This window comes from Aptenodytes patagonicus, chromosome 20 (assembly GCF_965638725.1).
Source record: "Aptenodytes patagonicus chromosome 20, bAptPat1.pri.cur, whole genome shotgun sequence".
Classification (NCBI taxonomy): Eukaryota; Metazoa; Chordata; class Aves; order Sphenisciformes; family Spheniscidae; genus Aptenodytes; species Aptenodytes patagonicus.
In genome coordinates this window covers 6,022,739-6,044,891 of record NC_134968.1, presented here as the reverse complement: position 1 = coordinate 6,044,891, position 22,153 = coordinate 6,022,739, and the positions used below count along the sequence as shown (strand labels likewise).

Here is a 22,153-nt window from a genome sequence, read left to right as displayed (position 1 = left end):
CACGCTGTCCCTGCTGTTCTCATCTGCAGGATGCAGCACATGCTTTCCCTCGGTGGAGCTCCAGTCCACTGGCACAGGAAATTGTCCTTTCTCCAGCCTTCCCCTCCTCCCACCAGTTCCAGAGCACTTAGGAAGGGATAAGCCCCTTTCCTCCCCACTCACATGGCCAGAGCCAGGCCTGCACACAAATTCATTTATTTTTCACTTCACTGTGTTGGGGGAAGAAGGGGGGTGCTCTGCCTTCAGCCACACATCTTTTCAGGGTCAAGGTCTGGATGGATGACTTTGGTTCTTACAGACTGCCTTTCTGGCACTCAGTGGTTTGCACTGCCAAGGAGTCTGGGCCCTTTATTGCTGGCTCCAGAAGTCCCCACAAGTCCATGCAATCCTCTGGTCACAGCCAGTGGCACCACTTTCTCCTTCTGTTCCCTTCCACTTTCCCCATAGTCTGGACATGAACACAGGGTGCCTGTAATCCCACAGAGATGCACTCGTAGCTGCAGTGTGTCCATATGCATTGTTCACATCCAGTGGCATAGCCCTGGAAGATAGACTCCCCTGTCTCTCCCTCCCCCAGCGGTTCAGACTGTGCTCTTTCCTCGGTGCTGTCTTCCACTAATGGGGATTCGGGGTAGCTGCATTTATTCCCAGCTGATATCCAGGAGACCAGCACTGTCCAGTGTCCCCTCATCAAAGGGGGCAAGGATCCTCGTTACTGGAAATAAGCAGCTTTGAATCTGGTCAGTTAAATCCTGCTTAGTCGCTCTTGTAACCTAATCATCACACGTAAATACAGAGTCCTGAACTATATTGACTCCTACCCAGTGCAAAAGGGAAGAGGGCGAGAGAAAGAGACGGAATAAGGAAGACTTTCCATCATGGGGGTGTTTACAAGCAAACATTAAAGTGCTGGAGGTAGGAGAGAGAGATCTACCTGGTGGGGCAAGGAAACACCAGCCACAAAAATACCCCTTTACACTTTTTCTGGAAGGTGAACAAGCGCCTGGTATTGTTTTGCCTTTGGAGTTCAGTGTCCAGCTCCTTTGTCTGTGCTGTGGTCAGGAAGGCTGGAGGAGAAGAGCTGGGTGGTGGGGGGGACCAGGCTGTCCAGGGACTCTCTCCAGAGATTACAGCCTTCATGTTCTGGGTATACCCCTCACTTTGCAGCAGCAGTTCAGCCTGGGTTACACTGATTAGTTGCGTGTGGTGTTTCTTTTAACTCCCCAGGGAACCACCTCCTGCTTCTGAACTTCAGGTTCCAGCAGCAGAGGCCTGGAGTTACTGAAGGCGGCACAAAGTCTCCTTTTTCCTGGCAGATCAGGCTCTGGCCACAGATCTCAATTTTACAACCAAACCACATTCAAGAAGTCGTTTCCCCTTTCCTGGCTTTGAGTCCAGGTTATAACTCATAAAACCAAAAGCATGGTTTCAGCTTGGAGATCATTTACAAGTGCTTGCTCAGCAATAGGCTGGAAATCAAAGCAGTGGCTGCCTGGGCTGCCCACACGGCTGCAGGGCTGAGCATATTTCTCTGGAGCCATTAGCCAAACGGTGCAGACATGGTGTCTCCTTATGCAGGTCTGACATGCACATGCCAGAGCAGGTAGATTGAACCGGCCCATTCACCTCCTATCCACTGTCCGGGAAGGACCTTCCTCCACAGAGCTCGCAGCCCTGCCAATGTCTGTGTGCCTCATGGCAGCTGTTTGTCTTCCTTGGAGTGCACAGGTCAGCGTGGGAAGGACCATGGACATCACGTCCCATCCTTGCTGCTGTGATGTCCCTGTCCTGGGAATGCTACCGTGAGCCTCTGGGATCGCAGGCATCGCCTGCTCCATGGGCAGCTGTGCCTATTGCTCCCAGCTACCCTCTGCCACTTGGGCTCCAGAGGTAGACAGGCACTTGCACAGTAATTCCAGAGCCCCGTCACCCAACCAGGCAGGAACCCAGGCTCTGCAGACAAAGTCCCTGAGGATTTCCACAGGGCTCTTCCCACCTGCCACTGGCCAGCCTGGCCGTGCCCTCCTCCCTGCCCATAAGGGGGGATGCACCAAGCCAGCATCTGAGTTACTCTGGAGAAACCATGATGGCGGAGGGTGGCAGCACTCCTTTACTATGTCCAGCACGACTGATGTCTCTGACAATATACCTGCCGTATATTTTGCAAGTCTGATGATACAATCTGAAGTCCAGCTGGGTTGTCATTTCTACTGCCCATTTCCAGAACATTGCTATCACTTACTGTTCTTCTCTCGTACCCAGTCACTGGTTTATCCCCACCCACCCACCCCCCCCTTGTGCTCTTAGCTTTTCACTTCCCTAAATCAAGGTGCAAAGATAGATACCCAAAAGTGGTAGAAGAACAAAAGCCAAATGATAGCCTGGGGAGGAGGAGGGCAGATTGCTGCCAAGAATCCACCCAGGAATGCAGCAGCTCGTGCTTGCTGGGTACGGGGAGAGCTGGAGTTGGGCTGAGGGGCTGGCGGGGGGGTGGGTGTGGGGAGGTGTGCAGGGAAGGGCTTCAGCAGGCCTCAGGCAAGACAAAACAGCGAGGCAGGAGCACCCTCTGCAGAGCAACTATCAACATTTTTTATATTTACGCTGTTATTGTGAAAACATGATACCATCACCTTTAGATTGTGTTATAGCTCACGAATTTTTTCTTCTACAGTTGAGGTGTCAATATCGTCGCTATAGTCATGAGTAGTGTTACCATTGTTTTTGTTTTACTCTAAAAAAGGTGTTGATTTTTAACACATATCAGTTGTAATCACGCACTATAGGGTTAACATTTGGAAACAGTATACATATATAGGCATACATATTAAGCTTTGGTTACTAGACAAGTACAAACATCCTCTAGTACTTATCTGTACTATCTCCCTTCTAAATTGTCTATCCCATCCAGTTATGATGGCTTATTATCCATTATCTCCCCCTCCAATCTGCATATACATTAAACAATTCACTGTTTTTAACTGCTAAAATACTGACTGCACTTAGTCTCTTTGTTTCAAAACTTTGACCTCTCTGTTTTATACCCTCCTAGATTTCTTCTACGCATGCAGTCACGCCTTAAAGCACACTGCTGAAGCAACAATACTATTTCTAGGCCTGAGCTGTTGCTTATCGTATTGAAGTCCTATAGGGGACCACCCTAGAAGATAAACTGTGAAGACCTGTCTCAGCAGACTGCCAAAGGCTGATCTGATGTATGTATCTAGTTTATACCTACGTCACTGGATGAATTTTTAACTTTTTGCATTCTTTGCTGGATATTTTCTGATTTAATAAGTGTTTTATAGCTGTGGGGAACTTCAATTACTACAAAACAAAACATAATTGCAGGAGAAGGATCATCTAACCCCTTGATCTCACATTTTAAATCCACAATCTCTGTAGCAACAGCCACATTTTGCCCTCCAAGTTCTTCCTTTGCTATCCTTCATTAGAACCTAGAAGGAAGGTTGGGCAGGACACCAGGACTCCAGCCCCCCCACCTGCATCATTAGCAGGTAGAGGGCAGGAGGAAGGAAGGTCTGCCCCCTCTCCAGTGCCAAAGAGGGAGCGGGCAGAGCACGCTGAGGTCCTGGGTGTCTTCCCCACAGCATAGCTCTCAGCTGCCCCCACACTCCTGTTCCACCACCCAGCCAGCAGAGACCACCACCACCATTTCTACCACCCTTCTGAGCCACCACCACTTCCAGGGCCATACGAGCCTGCCGTGTCGCCACCAGTCTCAGCAGTGAGAGCCATCACTGGGAGCGCCTGGTCTGGAGCCAGCACGCACACTGCCCCACGCCTTCCAAGCCCACAGTGCAGCGGGACCCACTGCCTACTGAAAGACACGGGCTGGGCTACTCCACAGCATCCCTGGGACCCGCTCCCTGCTGGTGCCTTCTCTGCAGCACCCTCCTCCCCTCTCCATCCATTCTCAGGGAACTGGGAAGAAAATCCACCCGACATTTCCCATCTCCTTTCTCCTCATTGCACACTTTCTCCCTCTGTATGCAGGACTTCCCCGGTGTATGCCTCCCTGTGTGTTTCCCTCTGGCTCCGCACTCCCCCACTTCCCGGAAGCCTAAAGAGCCAGTCCTCTCCCCTTCTGGCACTGCTTCCCCCTCAGGTGGGGCATCTGCCACCACACACCTCCCTGTGTGGGCAAACAGTGGGAGAGACTGCAGGAGGCAGCTGGGTGACAGTCTTTCCTCCTGTAGTGTCTCCCACTGTTTGCCCACACAGGGAGGTGTGTGGTGGCAGATGCCCCACCTGAGGCATGTTCCCTTTGGCTGGTAGCTTTTGCTGCCAATGCACTTATACAAGCCCTTATCACTCACTAGTTTCAATGCCAGCTGAGCTTTGGCCTTGACCTTTGATTAACATCTACCCATTCCTCCGGGGTAGCTGACTCCCGCTTCCACTCTCTCTGAACTTCCTTTTCACATCTGAGCTCAGGCAGGGGTTCCCCGTTTGGCCAAGCCAGCCTTCTGCCTCACCTGCCTGAATATTTAGAATATTGGAATTTGTCCAGCTTGTTTAAATATTTAGGCACCTTACATGTTAGTCAAGATAAAAAAACCTTCATTCTGGTTGAAAAATCTTTATTCACATAACACATCACATGAATCACATCATGTCCCACTCTTGTCCCTTTATGTATAAAATACTGGTAAAAAGTTTTTTCCCAGAGGCCAGTTAATTTCCACTGTCCTCTCGTGAGAGAGCAGTTCATCCAACAGCTGGAACACTTGCTGTGCCACAGAAGTTCAGAAGCAAAACAGCTCTGTTGAAGGAAATGTAGTCTTCAGTAAGAAAGGAAACTTTACAGAGAGCTGTAGCAGCAACGTGTGTAAAGCCACCAGGGTTTCAGCTCTGTCTCATTTCATGTTACCAGGGATCTTGATCCTACCTGTGCTCCTACTGTGGCACACTGTAATGATGATAGAGGCTTTGAGGGTTTTACACTAACCGTCTGAGATAGCACAGATGCTCTTGTAAATCACTTTGGACTTAACATCTAGTACAAATTTGTCTGAAGTTGCACATCATCAAATCCAGTTACCCAAGTGGTTCCTTCAAGCCCCACATCTCGCCTTTGGACACGGTGAATAGCAAGGACACTTTGCTTACAAAAGGGAAATTAGCCTACACAAGAACAAGGGGAATCTAAAAGGGCAAAGTAAATGAACAGAGAAACGTATTAAAATGCCAGGCTGGTCTCAAAAACAGAAGAAAAAAATCCAGTTCCAATTAGTTTATGGCTCCTACCACAAGCCAAAAAAGGAAACAAATTGGCTAGAGTCCCACCTTGGTGTAAGACAAATCCTGCTACACCAGGTCACAACTATATAAACTTTAAACACCGTCAAATGACATCCTTTAAACACTAAACCATAAAGTTGTGAAATCAAGGTGGAATTGGACCAGTTTATCGGAACAGAAAAAGATTTGCCAGGGATCCCTTACGAGGTGCCCAACCGATCTCATAGAAGATGATCTCGCAAGTGCATAGTACGCTAAATCTATCAGATTTTGTATTTAAAATAAATTTAAGGTAAATTTAGATTTCAGATTTAGATTAAAGATACAGTAAGACAGACGATCTATCACTGCAGACTTCCTCTTTTCCTTTTAATTCCCTAGTCCCTCGGGCTCAAATGAAAACCAATTCTGTACTTGGTCTGCTAATGCGTTTCCTTGGGAAAGCCTGGCAGACTTGGCAGACTGAGGAACACGAAGAGCACGAAACACTTGAGAAGCATCAAACACATCGAGAAGCACAAAACGGACCGCCAGAAGGCGTGCAGCACACAGGATATTCAACAAGCATTGAGGCTTTCCTGCTTTCTTCTGCTGAACCATCCGACAGGATTATCTAGGCACTGATGGCATCCTGGCCTCCACTCTTGTGTCCGCGGCGCAGCCAGCTCGCGCTCCGACTGCTGACTCTGCTCTTGCCCTGGCTGCCAAGTATGACACTGACTGGCCTGTGACAGCTGATCAAATTGGGTACTCTCATCTGGGCTTTAAAGCTATGCCACAGCACACAGTCAATACTTCAGTTATGCAACTGTAAACAAGCACGGCTAAAGCCTGTTTCACTTGCCCATATTAACTGAAATTCATTTTTTACAGTTATTAATACCATTTCTCCAAGTTTGCAATAGGCTACATAATAAAAGCAAAAGCTTATTGCAGCAAAGATACTTGTAATCTGTTACTAATTAAAAGACCCACAACCATTCCAGACAGGAAAAAAAATCGAAGGAATTCCCAGCATTATGCCACATCATCTGAATATGACACTTCTGTGCCACCGTCAGACATCTGGAAATGCTCCAGACTTGTACACAAACCGGGATGGGAATGTATCTGAAGGCTGATTGAAATGGATGCTGCCCAAAATCTCAGGATGGCCATGCTAACAGAGCCCCCCCAGTCTGTAGGGAAAGGAGTACCACATTTAAACAACGAGGCATTTCATAACTGTGAATGTTTAAATGTGGATTGATATCTACAACCAAGGAGACACATCTAAGTTGGCTGTCATCTCTGTGAGATGGTATGTATAAGAATGTCTTTCACAGTAATTTTGCAGGTACAAAGGATAACGCAAAGAACACCCTTCCCAAGCATGAGGGATGTTTACCATCCCAAGGCACGTAACTTCAGGAAACTCTTCTGACAACAACGAATTTTAAGTGAAAGGTCTGTTGCCCTGATCCCACTGTTATTCTGAATGTAAAGAACAGCAGAGAGAGCCCATTGCAGCTCTAAGAACATAAAAATCACAAGTCTGAATTTGAGCACAGCGAGGACTTGCCTGCTTCATTGATTCGAAAAATACCAGCTACAGAGCACAAAACCCCAACCACCCACCTCAGAAAATGAATACAACTCACCAAAACGTGATGTGTACTAGCATGAAAAAATCTCACTTACAGTTTTCAGAGGCTGGATTTAGCACTAGGCACAGTGAGATGACACAGGCCTGATGTGCACCTGACTGAAAGCAGGCAGGAGTACAGCATTCAGCTTCCACTGGGAAGCAGCAGGGCGTAAAAAGGTACCAAAACATACCTCAGATAAGACAGGAAGCATTTCAGCCTAAAATGGCAAGATTTGTGCTGGTTAATACTGTATGTGAAAACAAAAAAGTTAGCTGAGGTTATAACCGTGCTTTAAGACCCTCCAAGCAAAATGGTGAGTTTGCAGATGGGAACCCTGCACTTCCCGCCTCTTTTTGCACGCTTACTCTGCAGGAGCGTGCCCACAAACAATGTGGAATTCTCCTCAGTGGCATTCTTTCATTGCAAAAATACAGTGATCAGGGTCACTTCTAGCTCACTACATCTTAAGCTCCGCCTTTGCATCCTCTTATCCCTATCTACCCAAAAGGACACTCCTACCTTGCAATACAGCTGGGCAAAATTTTCACTTCTGCTTCCTATTTAACTAGATTCTTAAACTTGCAGACAATAAGGTGAGAGCAGTAAAGGCTAGGGATATTTTTATAGGGCCATTCTCAACTACAGCATCCCCGGGGAGATTTGTTTCCCTACGTGCTTTCCACGTGACATGTATATGAGTGTGATTTGTAAACTCTGAACTTCACAGGAGGGGCTCATCCAAAGCAGCACTCAGAGGAAAGTACAGTTTGGAGGACAGTCCATCTTGCTCCAAAAGACGATCTCCTCTGGCAATAGTTCAGTAGCTCATGTCAGATACTGCACGACGAGAAACATAATTACACAAGTCAAAATCATTCCCCCAATCATGAAGTATTTATCTTGAAAGGCTCGCTTCTCGATCAGCCGCATTACTGTATTGGATAAGCCCAACATGTTGGCAACATCCAGGATCTTCTTGTGAGTACCCTAAGAATAAAGAGACAGCAAAGAATCAATTAACCCCATGGTCCAACACTTCTTATTCCAACACATGGGTGGCAAGTGATGAATTCTGATTGATGGAACTTGCTATCAGCCAACAGTTCCTACAATTTAAGAGGAGATGGCCACAGGACCCTGGAAATAGCTGGATAATGAGACTAATTAATTCACACACATGAACAGGAATGTGGTTAAAGATACAAAACAATCTGTCCAAACAGACACAACATAAAGAGTGGCCCAGAGAAAACGCACTTCCTATGATGGCATTAAGAGTTTTTCTGGTCCTTTTTCAGACACACAGTCTAATAAGAGCTTGAAGCTTCTTGATCAGACAACCTTTCTTGCAGAACTTCCCTCCTGCTGAAGTACAATTCATACCAACAGGAGATTGAAAAGGAGGTCCAGAAACTTCTAAGGCTAATGGTTGAGTGCAGTGAAAAGGCATAAAAAGGTGTCATTAATGCAATTTCAAGAAAACCTTCTGGAGAAAAGCACTGAATCACAGAATGGTTTGGGTTGGAAGGGACCTTTAAAGGTCATCTAGTCCAACCCCTCTGAAACGGCAGGGACATCTTCAACTAGATCAGGTTGCTCAGAGCCCCGTCCAACCTGACCTTGAATGTTTCCAGGGATGGGGCATCCACCACCTCTCTGGGCAACCTGTGCCAGTGATTCACCACCCTCAGTGTAAAAAATTTCTTCCTTATATCTAGTCTGAATCTGCCCTCTTTTAGTTTAAAGCCATTCCCCCTTGTCCTGTGGCAACAGGCCCTGCTAAAAAGTCTGTTCCCCACTGCACAAAGACTGCTGGCAGGTGTACTGCAGGCAGGCCCACACCCCAGTTTTGTTTCACTGCTGAAGCAGTTGGTATTATTAAGAATGTGGATCCCACCAGTTACCACGTCAGCAGTAAGCACCTAACAGATAAACACAGTGAGCTGCAGAACTGGAGGTACCAGGAAATGAGCTGGGGGAGTCACTACTGCAGTGCAGCAGGAGTAGTCCTACTTTCCTTCAGGGCAACGGTCAAAGGAAACTGTGAAATACAGGCATGTATTTCTGGGCACATGTGTATTTCTGGGCACAGTTCAGAGCTGGACGTCATCCCCTCTGGGAAGAGGGGAAAGAACTTATGGCTGCAGAGTCACGATGGTGCAGGTAGGTGAGGAGCACCTTTCTAGATAAGCTAGACAAATGGGTAGCATACCGATGGGCAGGCAGAGATGCTGCACTGAGCACTGCAGCTCAGCTCACAGCACGCAGTGAGAGAGACGCTGGCCAGGACCAACCTCCATCGCACCTCCATGTGCACAAAGATGGGTACTGCTAGGGAGTAGCCTTGTCATATCACGGTGATGATAATGGACCTAGTCTCTCAAACTGACTTCTGGGTCCAAGTCCTTAACAGAACACCCTGCTTCAGAAAGCTGTTGAGACTTAAGTTATTTCTTCTCTGAGCAAGGTCAATAGCACAGATTCCCATGACAATGCTCTACTACCACGCTTTAAAATAAAAACTCTCTGGTTGCTATTCTCGCAGTCCACTGTATCTTTGGTCTCAAAAGAATAAAAAGGTGAAATTCAGGAATTGTTTTGAATATCAACCTGAATTAACATCAGAAAAGCTCTCTGAGGACAGAATTTATATCAACTATATTAGACATACATGCACAAACAGTTTCTCAATCCATAAAATATACAGATTTGCAATACCACATTAATCAGTTTCTTCTGTAAAGGCTGTGTAGGTATTCAGGCCCTTTGCTGAAATCAGGTTATGTCTCTGCTAGTAAAACATAATCACATTTTTCACCTTTATTTCATACACCTCACATTAAACCCCTGGATACTACGCTTTCAAGTTCAGCACTTTTCCTGACTCTGGAGCAATCTTTTCACACTACTTCAGAACAAAAGAAAACCTTGCTTGGAGAAGGGAAATCAAAAATGAAGCTTTAAAATGAAAGCAAACAATAGGAAAACAATACTTGGTTCATACCTGTCTATTTATATCCAATACCCAAGAAGTTACATAAATTAACATGCTTCCATATTCACCCATTTATCTTGATAAGCTGTCTCTACACTAGCTGCTTCTGCCAGATTTGTAAACGTGCAACAAAGTCTTTGATAATGTAAGAAAAGGTAAGCTAAGGATAAAAGGAATATGGACAGATGTTTCCTCATCTGTGAGTGAGAAGAAATATCCCCCTGAAAACATACGAACACGATGCTCCCAGAATTACAGACGATCAGTAGCAGTGGGCAGAGACAGACTAACAGCTTTACTATTACAGTTCTGACCTGAAGTATCCTTGACTTGCCACAAGTTGGCAGCTGAGGCAAGGCACACTTACATTTGCAGAAGGCCCACTGTGATCTAATAGGAATCCAGGCACATTACTGCAATCTAACTAGCAAAAGAAACAAGACAGAACTATTGACTACAACAAGAAATAGTATTTCCTCTCAATCTCTTTGAGGCAGCAGGTCCTGCAAGTGTTCCTTTATCATATTTGCCAACCATGGTTAAGTTCTCCTGACTTGTGATGTATGCACTTCCTTCTCAGGAACCCTCCAGGAACCAAGTGCTTCAGTCACTCATCAGAGATTACCTGGAATCAGTGACTTACCATCTTGTTGAATCAGCAGCTCAATTCCCTGTGTCAAGCACAGGTACACTCGTGCACTTCAATGACTGGATGCCCCAAGCCAATGTGATCAGCCACCAAAGCTATCCAGTGCTAAAGGCAGAGGACAAATGTCCTCTGCCATCATACCCCGCAGTGGTCCTGTCCAGTGCTTTGGGAATACCAGCTAGCCTGGACCTCTGTGACCAGGACAGGAAGTACCCGGCTTGTGAATTGCAACAGACGTTAGGATTAAAAAAAGCACCTAGCAATTCTGCCCTGTGAAGACACCCAGCTCTGGTAACTCCTAAGAAATGGGTGCCGTAGGTACTAGAAGTTGCTCCAGCAAAACGCCTATGCACTTTGAGGGTGAGACCCATATGAGTGTACAGTTCAGCTATCCGTACGTAAGCTGGCTAGACTGCCTTTACAGCCAGTGAAACCCTAGTCTATACAATCAGTGGAGCCTGAGGTGTGATTCATCTGACCAAATGTAGGGATTTATGTTAGCAATCAAAAATGCCTAAATCCTCTGGCAGATACACCCCAAAACAAAGCAACATCACAAAACAGACAACAATAGTTATCCTCATCAGAAGACGAATACAAGAGTTAGGAATTTCCCCACATTTCTTAGAAATCCAGCTTTCCCCCAACGCAAACTTCTTATTAAAAAGCTTTCTGTATCTTTCAACTATTTGCTCAAAATGTAACACCACTTTGAACAGTCTTTAAAATAAAAGACAAATTTTGTTCTTAAAAGACATGAAGAAATACAGCTGTCATTAACAGTATTCAGGGAAAGATAGTATTGTTGAGGTGCATTAGTCCTGGGAGAGTATTATCTTTAACACAAGTACTTTATGCCAGCTTTGTGGTTGCTCTGAATGATGTTCATCTGAATCAACATCTATCTACGAGCTAGCCATTACTTCCTATTCTTCATTTGAACAAAAAAAACCCAAACAAACAAACAAAAAAAACATAACAGAACAAAACATAACATTCAGCACTCCAGATACTAACTACTGTGCAGGTGAAGACTGCTAGGCTGTCCAGCCACAAAAGGAGCTTAAAGATGTTCCTAGTAAGATGACAAAATGTAAAGATTTCAGGTTTAGTTAAAATGGACTTTGGGCCTTTCCCAGCATTCTCAGCTGGAAGCAGTGTACTGAAACAAACTCATGTTTAGCCTGGTCATCACAAACGCAGAAAAACGTGGGGTCTTTTTGGTAAAAAATGATGCCCCCACCTTTAATGTCACTCTCTGGTCCCTCAGCCCCTGAAGGATGTTGGTCCCACTGCCAATAAGATCATCCATGCCACGATGGGCATTCTGGAGGGATTCATTAAACTGTAAAGTTTCGTCGATCGGTATGGTGGTGTCAGAGTCCTGTAGGGGAAATGCAGGGTCTTGGTTACCTTGCCTGCTCACTCATACTGCCCGTACATAGATCCAGAAAAAGAACATGCAGAAACAAATGTGGCAAAAACTTGACAGGACTTGAAGGATTATGTTTTAAACATTTTTTTCGTAAGTATATTAAATACAACATTAATATTTGAGTGAAAAAAGTAATTTAGAGAAGCCTACAGGGAGCAAGCCAAAAGGCAAAGTTGATCAGCTGTTCAACTGCAATTAGATCTCGAAGGATAAAAAGTCAGATTAAAAGTGGAGAATTTTTTATAATCTCAGTTTGTGATATATGTAGGAAATGGTATTGCAAGAGAGAATATCAAAACTAACAGAAGGCGTTTAACAAGGAGTCATTTGATCATTGCAAGTGAAAGACTTTTGAAAGATTTCCTATCACATTTCTAAGCGACAAAAGGCCTGCAAACACAATGTCCGGGAGGTGACATTCTATAAGCCCGTTTACAACAAGGTGCAAATTTCTGACAGTGAGGTCAAACAGACATGAACCTAGCTCACTGAAGGTCTGACTCACTCGCCACCCAGGCCTCATTATTAAAAATTAACATTTTTCCAGAAAAGATGCATTAGCTCAAGTAGAAACTATGACTCTTGAAATGGAAATAACTGGATAAAATTCTGTAACCTGGTTTGTACAAGAGGTCAGAGGATGCAATCACTTTTGTCTTTCAAAGGCTTCCAGTTTAATCTTCTCTGGACACCATTCCACTGAGAGTCAAGATAATAGCTCATCACTCTCACATTGTTTTACGAACAGGAATCGTGATATTGGTAAGTGGTAAGTGTGGAAACACTGGCTTACCTGCTTCCACATACTCAGAATGGCAAGAACTACTAAAATGCAGCATTCGTATTTAGGGCAGAAGATGGTTAATACCCTACTGTCAGCTGTAGGTTACATGCATGTAACAATACCAAACTTGCTCTGAGTAGACTCTGGTGACTATTGTAAAAAAAAAAGTTAACATGGGAATGACATATAGGATCCAGTGTCAGGTGTTGTACTGCCTAGGTGGGTGTTCTGCTTAGTGCAAAAGAATGAAGAATAAAGGACAGAGCTGTCAGCAGCTGCAGGGTCAAAGTTACTGGATGAAGAAGCCGCGACAGCATACACGTCTCTGATCAAATGTTAATGAAGCACTAAGGTTGAAACAAGTGTCTTGTCTTACATGAGTCCGCAGAGCAGAAGCACTTGGATTTGCATCTGAGTGGCTATTATTTCAGATATTTATTAAAACTTCAAATCAGCAGGGATTCCATTTCCTATATGAGGAGCTTGCAGGGTATTTTTTATACACCACAAGGCAGCAAGAAAAATATCGAAGTAGATTTTTGACCCTCCTCACAGGAAGACTAGATGGCATTCTATTTTTCATTTGCTGTTAGTGGTTTTCTCCAGAATGGTACAAGGGAAGGCTTTAAAGATGAAGACCACATTTATCTTTGAATTAAGTAAAATGCTCAGAACTGCTGCAGCTTTCAAAAGCTGTTATGTACGTAACAGATTTATTCAGGATGCTTACATGCTCAGCTGACACTTCTATTTAATAGAATATGGTAGTATAGAAATAGAAACTGTGTAAACAGATAGGCCACTAACTGACAAATAAATCATTTTCCTATAAAGAGATATTGTACTTTAAAAGTCACATTTTTGTAACGAGTTAAAAGAAATAAAAAATAATAAAAAAAAAATTTTTCATCTTGAGACACCTTTCAGCATCTAAAGGAGGAAAAAATAACTGGCCATTTATTTTGTATTTGCAAGCCTGCTACTGCTCTTCAAAACTGTTCCACTTACATGTGTTTTATTTCTGGACAACAAGTTTTCCTACAGGAAAATTTCTCCATATTTGCAGAGAAACACCACAGTGTTTTCAAAAGAAATCAGGTTTCAAGTGTCAGTGTTCCTTTCAAGTCATGTTTAAAAATTTTGAAATAGCCAACAAAATGCTAGATGCCATCTTTATGTCAGGCTTTGAGAAGTGCATTGGACTTCCCAAATCTCAAGAAAATAGGACCGCTCACATTCATTCTTTCTTGCCCTAACAGCGAACGACAACACTGAAAATGAATAGTAGGTTATATGCCTTTAAAAAAAAAAAAATAAAAAAACCAAAACAAACATACATACAAACAAACAGACTAGCTTTTCACTTACAGAAAAGTGAAATCTGAAAGCAAACCTACACTATTCAGAGCAAAATTCCTCTAGGAATTTGCACTGGGGGGACTTACCAGTGGAGGAACTAAAAATTAACAAGAAGAGGTGGAAACACATTCTTGTCATTAAAAACTTTTGAATCATTTACAGGTAAAAAGCAAGGGTTTTTCCCCCAGCTGTGTGATTTATATTTGGACAAATTAAAGCTTGCTGACATCTACTGAGAGCAGGGTGTATAAAAGCCAGACATTCTACAAATCTCAGGATTTGACAAGGACATTTGACACAAATCCAAGTAAAATGTATACTTTGGTACCTACCTCATTCACCCTTTTGAAACTGCTATATAAAGTCAGGTAGGACTGCACTGGATAAAATAGAAGCAGCAGTTTCTGGAGTCTTTTACTGCTGCCTCTTAATAGACCGACTTTTCCTGATGAGAGAGTTGTACTTTTTCCAACACATATTGTTATTCTTTTCTATCTTTATTCCGTTTACATCTCACAGCAGCAATCTAATAGAGTCATGCCTATGTCTTGCCTGAAACTTCTCTGAACAACTACGGCTTCTAGAACACAAAGATCTAAAATAAAGAATATTTACATTAGTAGTGAATGTACGTGCAAGCAACTCTTCTCGCTGTCGCTCCTGCTGCTCCCGGATGTAACGGCGATGTTGAAAGTTCCTCAGAGCTGTCTGCAAATGCTGAACATCATACTTCAGCTGGTCAACTCGGCTAGAAAGGATCAACAACAGGAAGACGTTCCCAGGGATAAAAACACCATTCTTCTCTGGTGTTTTTTATATAAACAATGGAGCATTATAAATTAACAGTGACGAATAATAAAGAGTGATGGGTTCTACTTATCTAGAAGATAAAGGACATTCAATGTTAGGTTTATATTCCAGACCTAGATCTTCTGTGCCTCGTTTTTCTACTAAACAGGTGATTATTTAACTGGAGGCTAACGACAGAATGTGAAGCAGAATTCTTGAGCTGGCTTGAACATCCTATCCCATGACTAGTCTCTTCAGGAGTTAATATATCTATTCCCCATTTAACACAGATTTGGAGAGATGGTAGGATTTGAACAGTTTCTATTTTATGACCCTCATGCACATAAAAGATTAAGCGTTCAAGTTACATTAATTAGCACCATGTTCTTAAGTTTGAGTTTTTATTAACAGGATTTTAAAAGTCAGTGGGCAATACAGGAGACATCTCCATGGGGCTAAAACAAATAATGTCCAGAACTCCACTGTCTCTGATTAAATGCCTGATGACTACAAAGAAAGCCTAGATGACCATTTCAGATAATGACCTCTATAGTATAGGTGACATGAAATCCACCCCTAGTATCTACAAAGGCATTTTGGGACTAAACATCAATAGTAGAGTCACAGAATAAATTAGAACAGAAAGTCCTGAGGTCTTTGGGCCAACCTCCTGCTCAAACCAGTGCTAACTTTAGAAACCTCCTTATTTTAGTCACCAACAGCTAGGAAAATGGTCCAGAGAAAATGGCACCAACTGAAATAACTTTACTCCTTACCTTCACAAATGCCATTAAAAGCAAAAGCCATATAGAGTAGCAATTTTTTTTAAACATCGAAGTGCCATGTTCTGCTCATGTCAGAACAGAGCCATGAATCCAGTTCCACCACCAGTCTGTGGTTAAATGCAGGAAATTGATTTTGCCTCTGTGCCTCAATTTTGCTACTGTAGAGCACAGACATAAGTTATGCAAACTGTAAAGGTTTCACTCAAATCAAAAGGCAAAGGGCTTCAATAAATTTAATGAAAATCATTACAAAGATTACACTACACTCTCATAGCAAAGAAGGTGAACTTACAGTTTAGCATTCTGTCGCTTATTGGGAGGTTCTTTGCTGGACAGGATTTCCAGACGCTCCAAGTTGCTGAAAATATTGTCTATTCTTGCCTGAATCTCATTTTCTACTACTGCAAGGAAATAAAAATGTGATTTGATTTGAATTAAAGAACTGCAATCTGAGTGAAGGTAAAAGCTCAAAAGCATTCAAACCAGTACTGAAAACCTGACAGATGCAAATCCTTACTGGATAAAAAAAAAAAAAAAATCAGGTAACTGAGAACTAGACATACCATGAAAAGCCACTTCTTTAACTCAATAATTTGAGACTCTTGCCTTTCCCTCCTCCTCTGAGAAGGGAGCTAGGAAAGCCCCTGCTCTTTCAAGATATCTGAGCCCCTTTCCCTATCAGCTCCATGTATTAGGATTTAAAGCTCCCACATTCCCCCCTGCAGCCCCTTCGTGTTCCCTCTGCGGGAGTCGCTCACACAAGCCAAGATGATTCTCAGAACAACGGCAATTTAAACCTCAGAAAACTGTTAACACAGAGTTAATATACATAATCCATACCTATAGCAGGGAGAGTGACAGAGCATGAAAAGGATTCAGAGTTGACAGGAATTGGCAGACTGGACAAACAGCTCAGAAAGACATGGCCAAAACAGGGCTGAAGCCCTTGCAAGTGGGAAAACAAGGCCACAAAATAATTGCCTCTGTTATCATCTGTGTTGCAACTGTTTCTGATAATCTGCGTAGAAATAGCAGGGGGGCAATAGTACACAATGCAAACTCATACACTTGTACTTTAATGAGGTGGGAAACTGATACAACTGGGTAAAAAGAGTCACACGCTTTCAGTTACTGTAGTCATTGTACAGCAAAACTCGGTACAAGCCACAACCCCCTTCCTCATTTGACAACCACATTTTCCAACCATGTCACAGTCCAGCATTCACAACTTAAAGAATTGCACAGAAGGGCGAAAGACAGGAGCACTATTAATCATCTGACATTCTTGTGTTTAAAGAAGGTGAGCTGTAAGGCTGAAGGTACACACCCTCCAGAGCATGTCCACAGACTGATTATTAGAGGACAGAAGCACCGTCACGTCTGTGCAGCATGACGACAGTCCTGAAGTCTGACTGCCACAGTCAGACCTGACATAAATAATCACCAAATCCTATAGACACTATTTGTTCTTATTTTGCATTTAGACTAAAGAGGTATACAGAAAAGCGTTATTAACCAACCGCTAACTACTCAGTTACAGTATCTCAGGACTTTCCAGAAAATCGCATTCAGCAGAACCCGGAGAAGCAAACAGCACATACAACCCCTTTTCTTTGCCCTTTGATCTCACACAATCAAAGAGTAACTCACATACACAGACACAAATCAATCAAATTGTCCTAATTCATCTCTCCATCATTTATTACAGCTAAACTTAACAGAGAAGCAACCAGAAGAGCAGACAGACAATTACATCAGCTTTTGCTAGTCCAAACAATAGTGTTACAACCTTGGTCATGTTACGCTTTCCTGAGCAAGAAGGGATTATTTGCCCAAAGTTGGAAAAGGAAAAGCTGCAACAGAAAGTTTGATTTCCTGGCTCTTATTCCTGCTCTTCAGCTGAAAGAGAATCCTTTTCCCCATAAATTCTGAAATATGCACTAATATCTAGAGCACATATCTGTATCTTTATATATATATCTCAACAGTATGTGTATGTTCATTTATTGACCATGTAAGATGGTGCATAATCCTATCTCTTGAAATGGTCTCAAGTAGCAGAGGCAAGATGGCAAATTATGCTAATTTTCAAGGGGCTCCAAAATCACATGCAGTGAACAGCAGTCCAGGAAGTCTGGCATTGTACTAGGAGTAGTACAACCACCACAAAAACCAGAACCAGTAGACAAGTCGTTATTTTTTGATAAGAAAAGTTACCACAGCCCTTTCTACAACAAAGTCATGCCTCACAGATACATTTAGGGTAAGAGAAGTCAGTCAACATGTGCTTAAATGTATCCAGTCAACGCAGTGTGCTTTCACTTCAGAAGTTTCTGATGAGGCCCATTAGCAATTACTCATAGAGGAATTAAGGCTTCAAACACAGGTCCAAAAGACATTTGCCAATTCTGCACTGGGGTAAAAAGTCCTGCCACAATATGTCATAATATTTTATTACAGTCATTTTATTAACACGGGGTTATAGTCCAAATTTTCTGAAGCAATTTCAGACCTAGCTGTTCTACATATTTCTCATATGCAGATGGAATTACAGGTTCTGACTCTGATGCAAGCAGGAACTATCAGAATCATCCTGCTTAAATTCCTGCACACCAAATCACAGCATCTTCCCCAGAAACTGGACTAAGCATCTTTCGGAGAATACTGCCAATTAGTGGATGCTTAAGGAACAGCAAAATAACAGGACCAGGTATACAATGACATTTCTCAGCTTTTGAGCTTCTAACAAACTAGCCCGGTGATGTCCTGAATTTGCAGTTCTGTCCACATCAATGTGTTCATTATAGCTACACAAATGCATCGATGCGGGGGGAGGGGGGGGGGGGGGGGAGTTGTTAACCTGTTTATGTTGAAGGCCTCCACAGCATAGCCTGACATTGACTTCCAAAATCTAACAGTGCCAAAAAATATCTGGCATTCCCATATCAAGACACTGTAGAAGCATCCACAGTAAGCACTATTTGTCAATTAAAGAATTACAATAGGAAGATGATTTGAAGTAAATTCTTGTTCTGTCTTTTCCGCTCTGTCCTTCATACAAAACATCACCTTATTGAAGGCAAATAGTAAAATAATTTTAATGCATTTCAAATTGGTGATGTCTCACCAGTTGATCACAATGACTGAAGAGCCAAATTTGTTCCAATAATGACTGTAAATACAATGATAAAGCATACAAGGTTAAAGATGCAAGCTAAATCAAATCAGTACTGGAGTGGGACTTTTCTCACTAATTAATTACTTACAGTGTACTGACTCTTTGTCTGAAGTCTCCAGGCGCCCCATGTAAGATTGGACCTCATGGACTTGCCTGTCAAAAGACAAAGAGTAAATTAACAGGGAAGTCAGTTAACAGCTATAAAATCAAATCATTTTTCAATACCTCAATTTTCAGCTTCTTTTACTTAAAAGTATTTTAGAACAGAATAGGAATCAGCTACATGGTATTCAGTGCAGACAGCCCATCACTGAACACAAAAAAACAACCCAATTCTTCAGTATGAAGAAAGCTGTGCTTTCACTTAATCTGCATCTACAAAATAACTTTCAGTTTAAAAACAAAAATCAAAGTGAAAGGACTTTTTTTTTTTCCCTCGAAAGATTTCCAATCCAGTTCTAGCTCCCTTTTCATATTTATAACCTGAACTGGGGCTCTCCCCCGTGCCACACTCCTGGCACGCTGAAAGCCATCAAGATCTACCTACTCCAAGACAACCATGGAGACAAGATTTCAGATTCACACTAGGAACTCACAAGTGGTGAGCACAGGAGAAGGAAGATCTGACTGGGAGAAGAGTTGGTACAAGTGAGACCTTAATAATAGATCTGCAGTGAAACACTACCTACGTACGCGACTAAAGTCAAGAGTGCTGATGAGACACCATACCTTTATGTCACTGCATAAATGGGTAGTACACATCTCAACACTAAACACAGGTTTTCTCCCTCCCTTCTCAAAAAGAAAACAGAAGCACTGGCAAAGGTTCAGAGAAGGACAATAAAGATTATGAAAAGAACAGAGCAGCTTTTATACAAGAAACAGTTGTTCAGTCTGGACTGGAGATGGTAACAGGGAGATATCCTAGAGCATAAATGGCACAGGAGAAGGTGAATAAGGAATGACTTTCACTGTCTCTTACAATGTATGAATTACAGAGGCATCAAATGAAATTAAAAGATAGCTTAAAACTGAAGTGAAGGAACTCCTGATGCTGGACATACAGTGGCAAACAAAAAACAAACAAACAAAAAAACCCAAACACACACACCCCCCTCAAAAAGAACCCAAAACCAACAACAACAGACAACCCCAAACACTGATGGGGTCGTTAAATTCCTCTGTTTCAAGAAGCCCCCAAGCCTCAAATTTCTGGGAGGTTGGGACAATATTCAACCGAAGTATCACATAAGTTTGTCCATTTCTTACTGTCTGTCCTAGAGATCTCCAGTTAAGACGATGCTGAACATATTCTGGGACAGGTGGACCCTTGGCCGTACTTGGTGTGAACAATCTCACAGCAGCTGGGATTCAGACTTTAAGAAATGCACTTAAAAAGTTACAGAAATATCATGACCTTTCTCAAAAAATACTTAAGAGATCATAATTGTGGTCACATTAGTGACTCTTTTTCTGGTATACGTACCATTTGATAACTACAGCACAAATGTTTATGAAGCCAGACCTCTGAAACCAACTTACCTTACAGAGTAATAAAATATTTATTCTTCAGTTATTATATGAGATTTTTAAATAACTATCAGGGCTACCTTCCAAATCACGACACTGCTGCTGAAGAGATAACAGGGTATGTCATAAGTACCGTATTACTTGGAATTAACTAGAGAAGCAACTCAGTATCCAGTATCTTGCAACCCATACTTGTTCTATAGTTTCGTTTTCAATCAGTTTCTGTAGGGCGCCCCAGACAGCTTGAGACTCGCATTGCTCTTCATATGCCTGTTTAGAAACCCAGGTGTAGGAGCCAAATCAGACCATGTGCAACTGAATCAGAAAGACTGCTTGATGCTCACCAGGACTCTCCCCGTGACAGAAAATACAGTAAGTCTGGGGAAAAGGTGGGAAGAGAGTTTAAAAATTCAGAGTATCCCCAAACTGACAACAAACTACAACAAAAACACAGCTCAGCAACTACAATGCCCAGAGAAGCTGTGGATGCCCCATCCCTGGAAGTGTTCAAGGTCAGGCTGGACGGGGCTCTGAGCAACCTGGTCTGGTGACAGATGTCGCTGCCCATGGCAGGGGGTTGGACTGGATGATCTTTCAAGGTCCCTTCCAAACCAAACCATCCTGTGATCACGGAATAAGGCAATACGGAAAGAGGAACAAGACAAGATTATTCCCCTTATCAATAACAGTTACTATGACGGGTATGCATTTCTAGACCAACAGCAGGATTTCCCGCTCTTCTCTATACTCTGTATCATTATTTAATGAAACCCTCTTCCTTACCACACTACCTCCTTCAACAGAGCTCAACAAAGAGACCCACTACCACTGAAATTTGGAATATTTGGATTAACTGTCTCCTTTGGCTGTCTCCCACAAGCTATTCTATATCACACAGAGCTGCAAGATTTTTTGCCTTATTTTGCAATTTTCATACCAATTCTATCTCACCAGATTAGCGTTATCTGTGAAACAGCGTTTTATATCATCAAGGAGTCACACGTTTCCCGAGGCCGTTTAAATGCTGTCTGCTAGTGATCATGAAACCCCGCTGCCATAAAAAGCCTACTAAGTTACCATGCCTTAAATTTATGCACATCCAGGAAAACAGAATCCCTGGTTTTGAACGAATACTTGCAATCCTGGGCTTTAAAATCCCGGGGCGAGCGGGCTTTGCTTGCTTTCGGACTGACACGGCTGCCAGCAGGCTGGGGCTCCGGACGGACACGCGGCCAGCCGGGAGGGACAGGCTTTTGCTTCCTTCCGCGGCTGAAGCACAGCCCTCGCGGCAGGGCTCCGGGGTGGAAGATGAGAATTTGGATGACAGAAAAGCTTTTAAAGGGCGCCGAGAGCGCGCTGGGCCGCAGGCAGGGCGGCCGCCCTCAAACTCTTCCCCCGCCCTCCCCCAGGCAGACCGCTACGGCCGAGCCCGGCTTCCCGCGGGCCCCGGGGTCAGGCCGGCTACAGCCCCCCGCCCGCCGCCGCCTCACGCACTTGTTGGTCTGGTGGTAGAGCCCCTCCATAACGGCGGCGCGGCCCGCCCGCCTCCGCTCCGCCGCCCACGTCGCCGCCGTCCGCTTCCGGCCCCGCCAACTTCCGCTTCCGCCGGCCGCGGACACCCCCCCCTCCCCCCCCTCCCCCCCCTCCCCCCCCTCCCCCTTCAGGCGCCTGCGCCGCTCGCAGCGCCAGGCGCGGCCGCCAGGGGGCGCTGCCGGATCGCCGTCCCGCCGCCCGTCTGCGGGGCGCCGGGGCGGGGGGC

General features: G+C 43.8%; 1 protein-coding gene across 4 annotated transcripts; it reads right to left on the bottom strand.

Moving 5' to 3' along the window:
- Positions 1-4,584: 4,584 nt before the first annotated feature.
- On the bottom strand, positions 4,585-21,951 carry GOSR2 (golgi SNAP receptor complex member 2). Of its 4 annotated transcripts, XM_076356692.1 has the most exons (7): positions 21,889-21,937; positions 20,587-20,772; positions 18,953-19,017; positions 15,979-16,087; positions 14,728-14,860; positions 11,778-11,918; positions 4,585-7,877 (listed from the first exon to the last, which is right to left on the bottom strand). In XM_076356692.1, the coding sequence occupies exons 3-7, from the start codon at positions 18,990-18,992 to the stop codon at positions 7,716-7,718; spliced, it is 585 nt and encodes a 194-aa protein (XP_076212807.1). In that variant the 5' UTR covers positions 18,993-19,017; positions 20,587-20,772; positions 21,889-21,937; the 3' UTR covers positions 4,585-7,715. The 4 variants fall into 4 exon arrangements, with proteins under 4 accessions (XP_076212807.1, XP_076212806.1, XP_076212809.1 ...); XM_076356691.1 differs by lacking the exon at positions 20,587-20,772 and having other exon boundaries at positions 21,889-21,951; XM_076356694.1 differs by lacking the exons at positions 20,587-20,772; positions 21,889-21,937 and adding an exon at positions 21,472-21,766.
- Between the last annotated feature and the right edge of the window lie 202 nt (positions 21,952-22,153).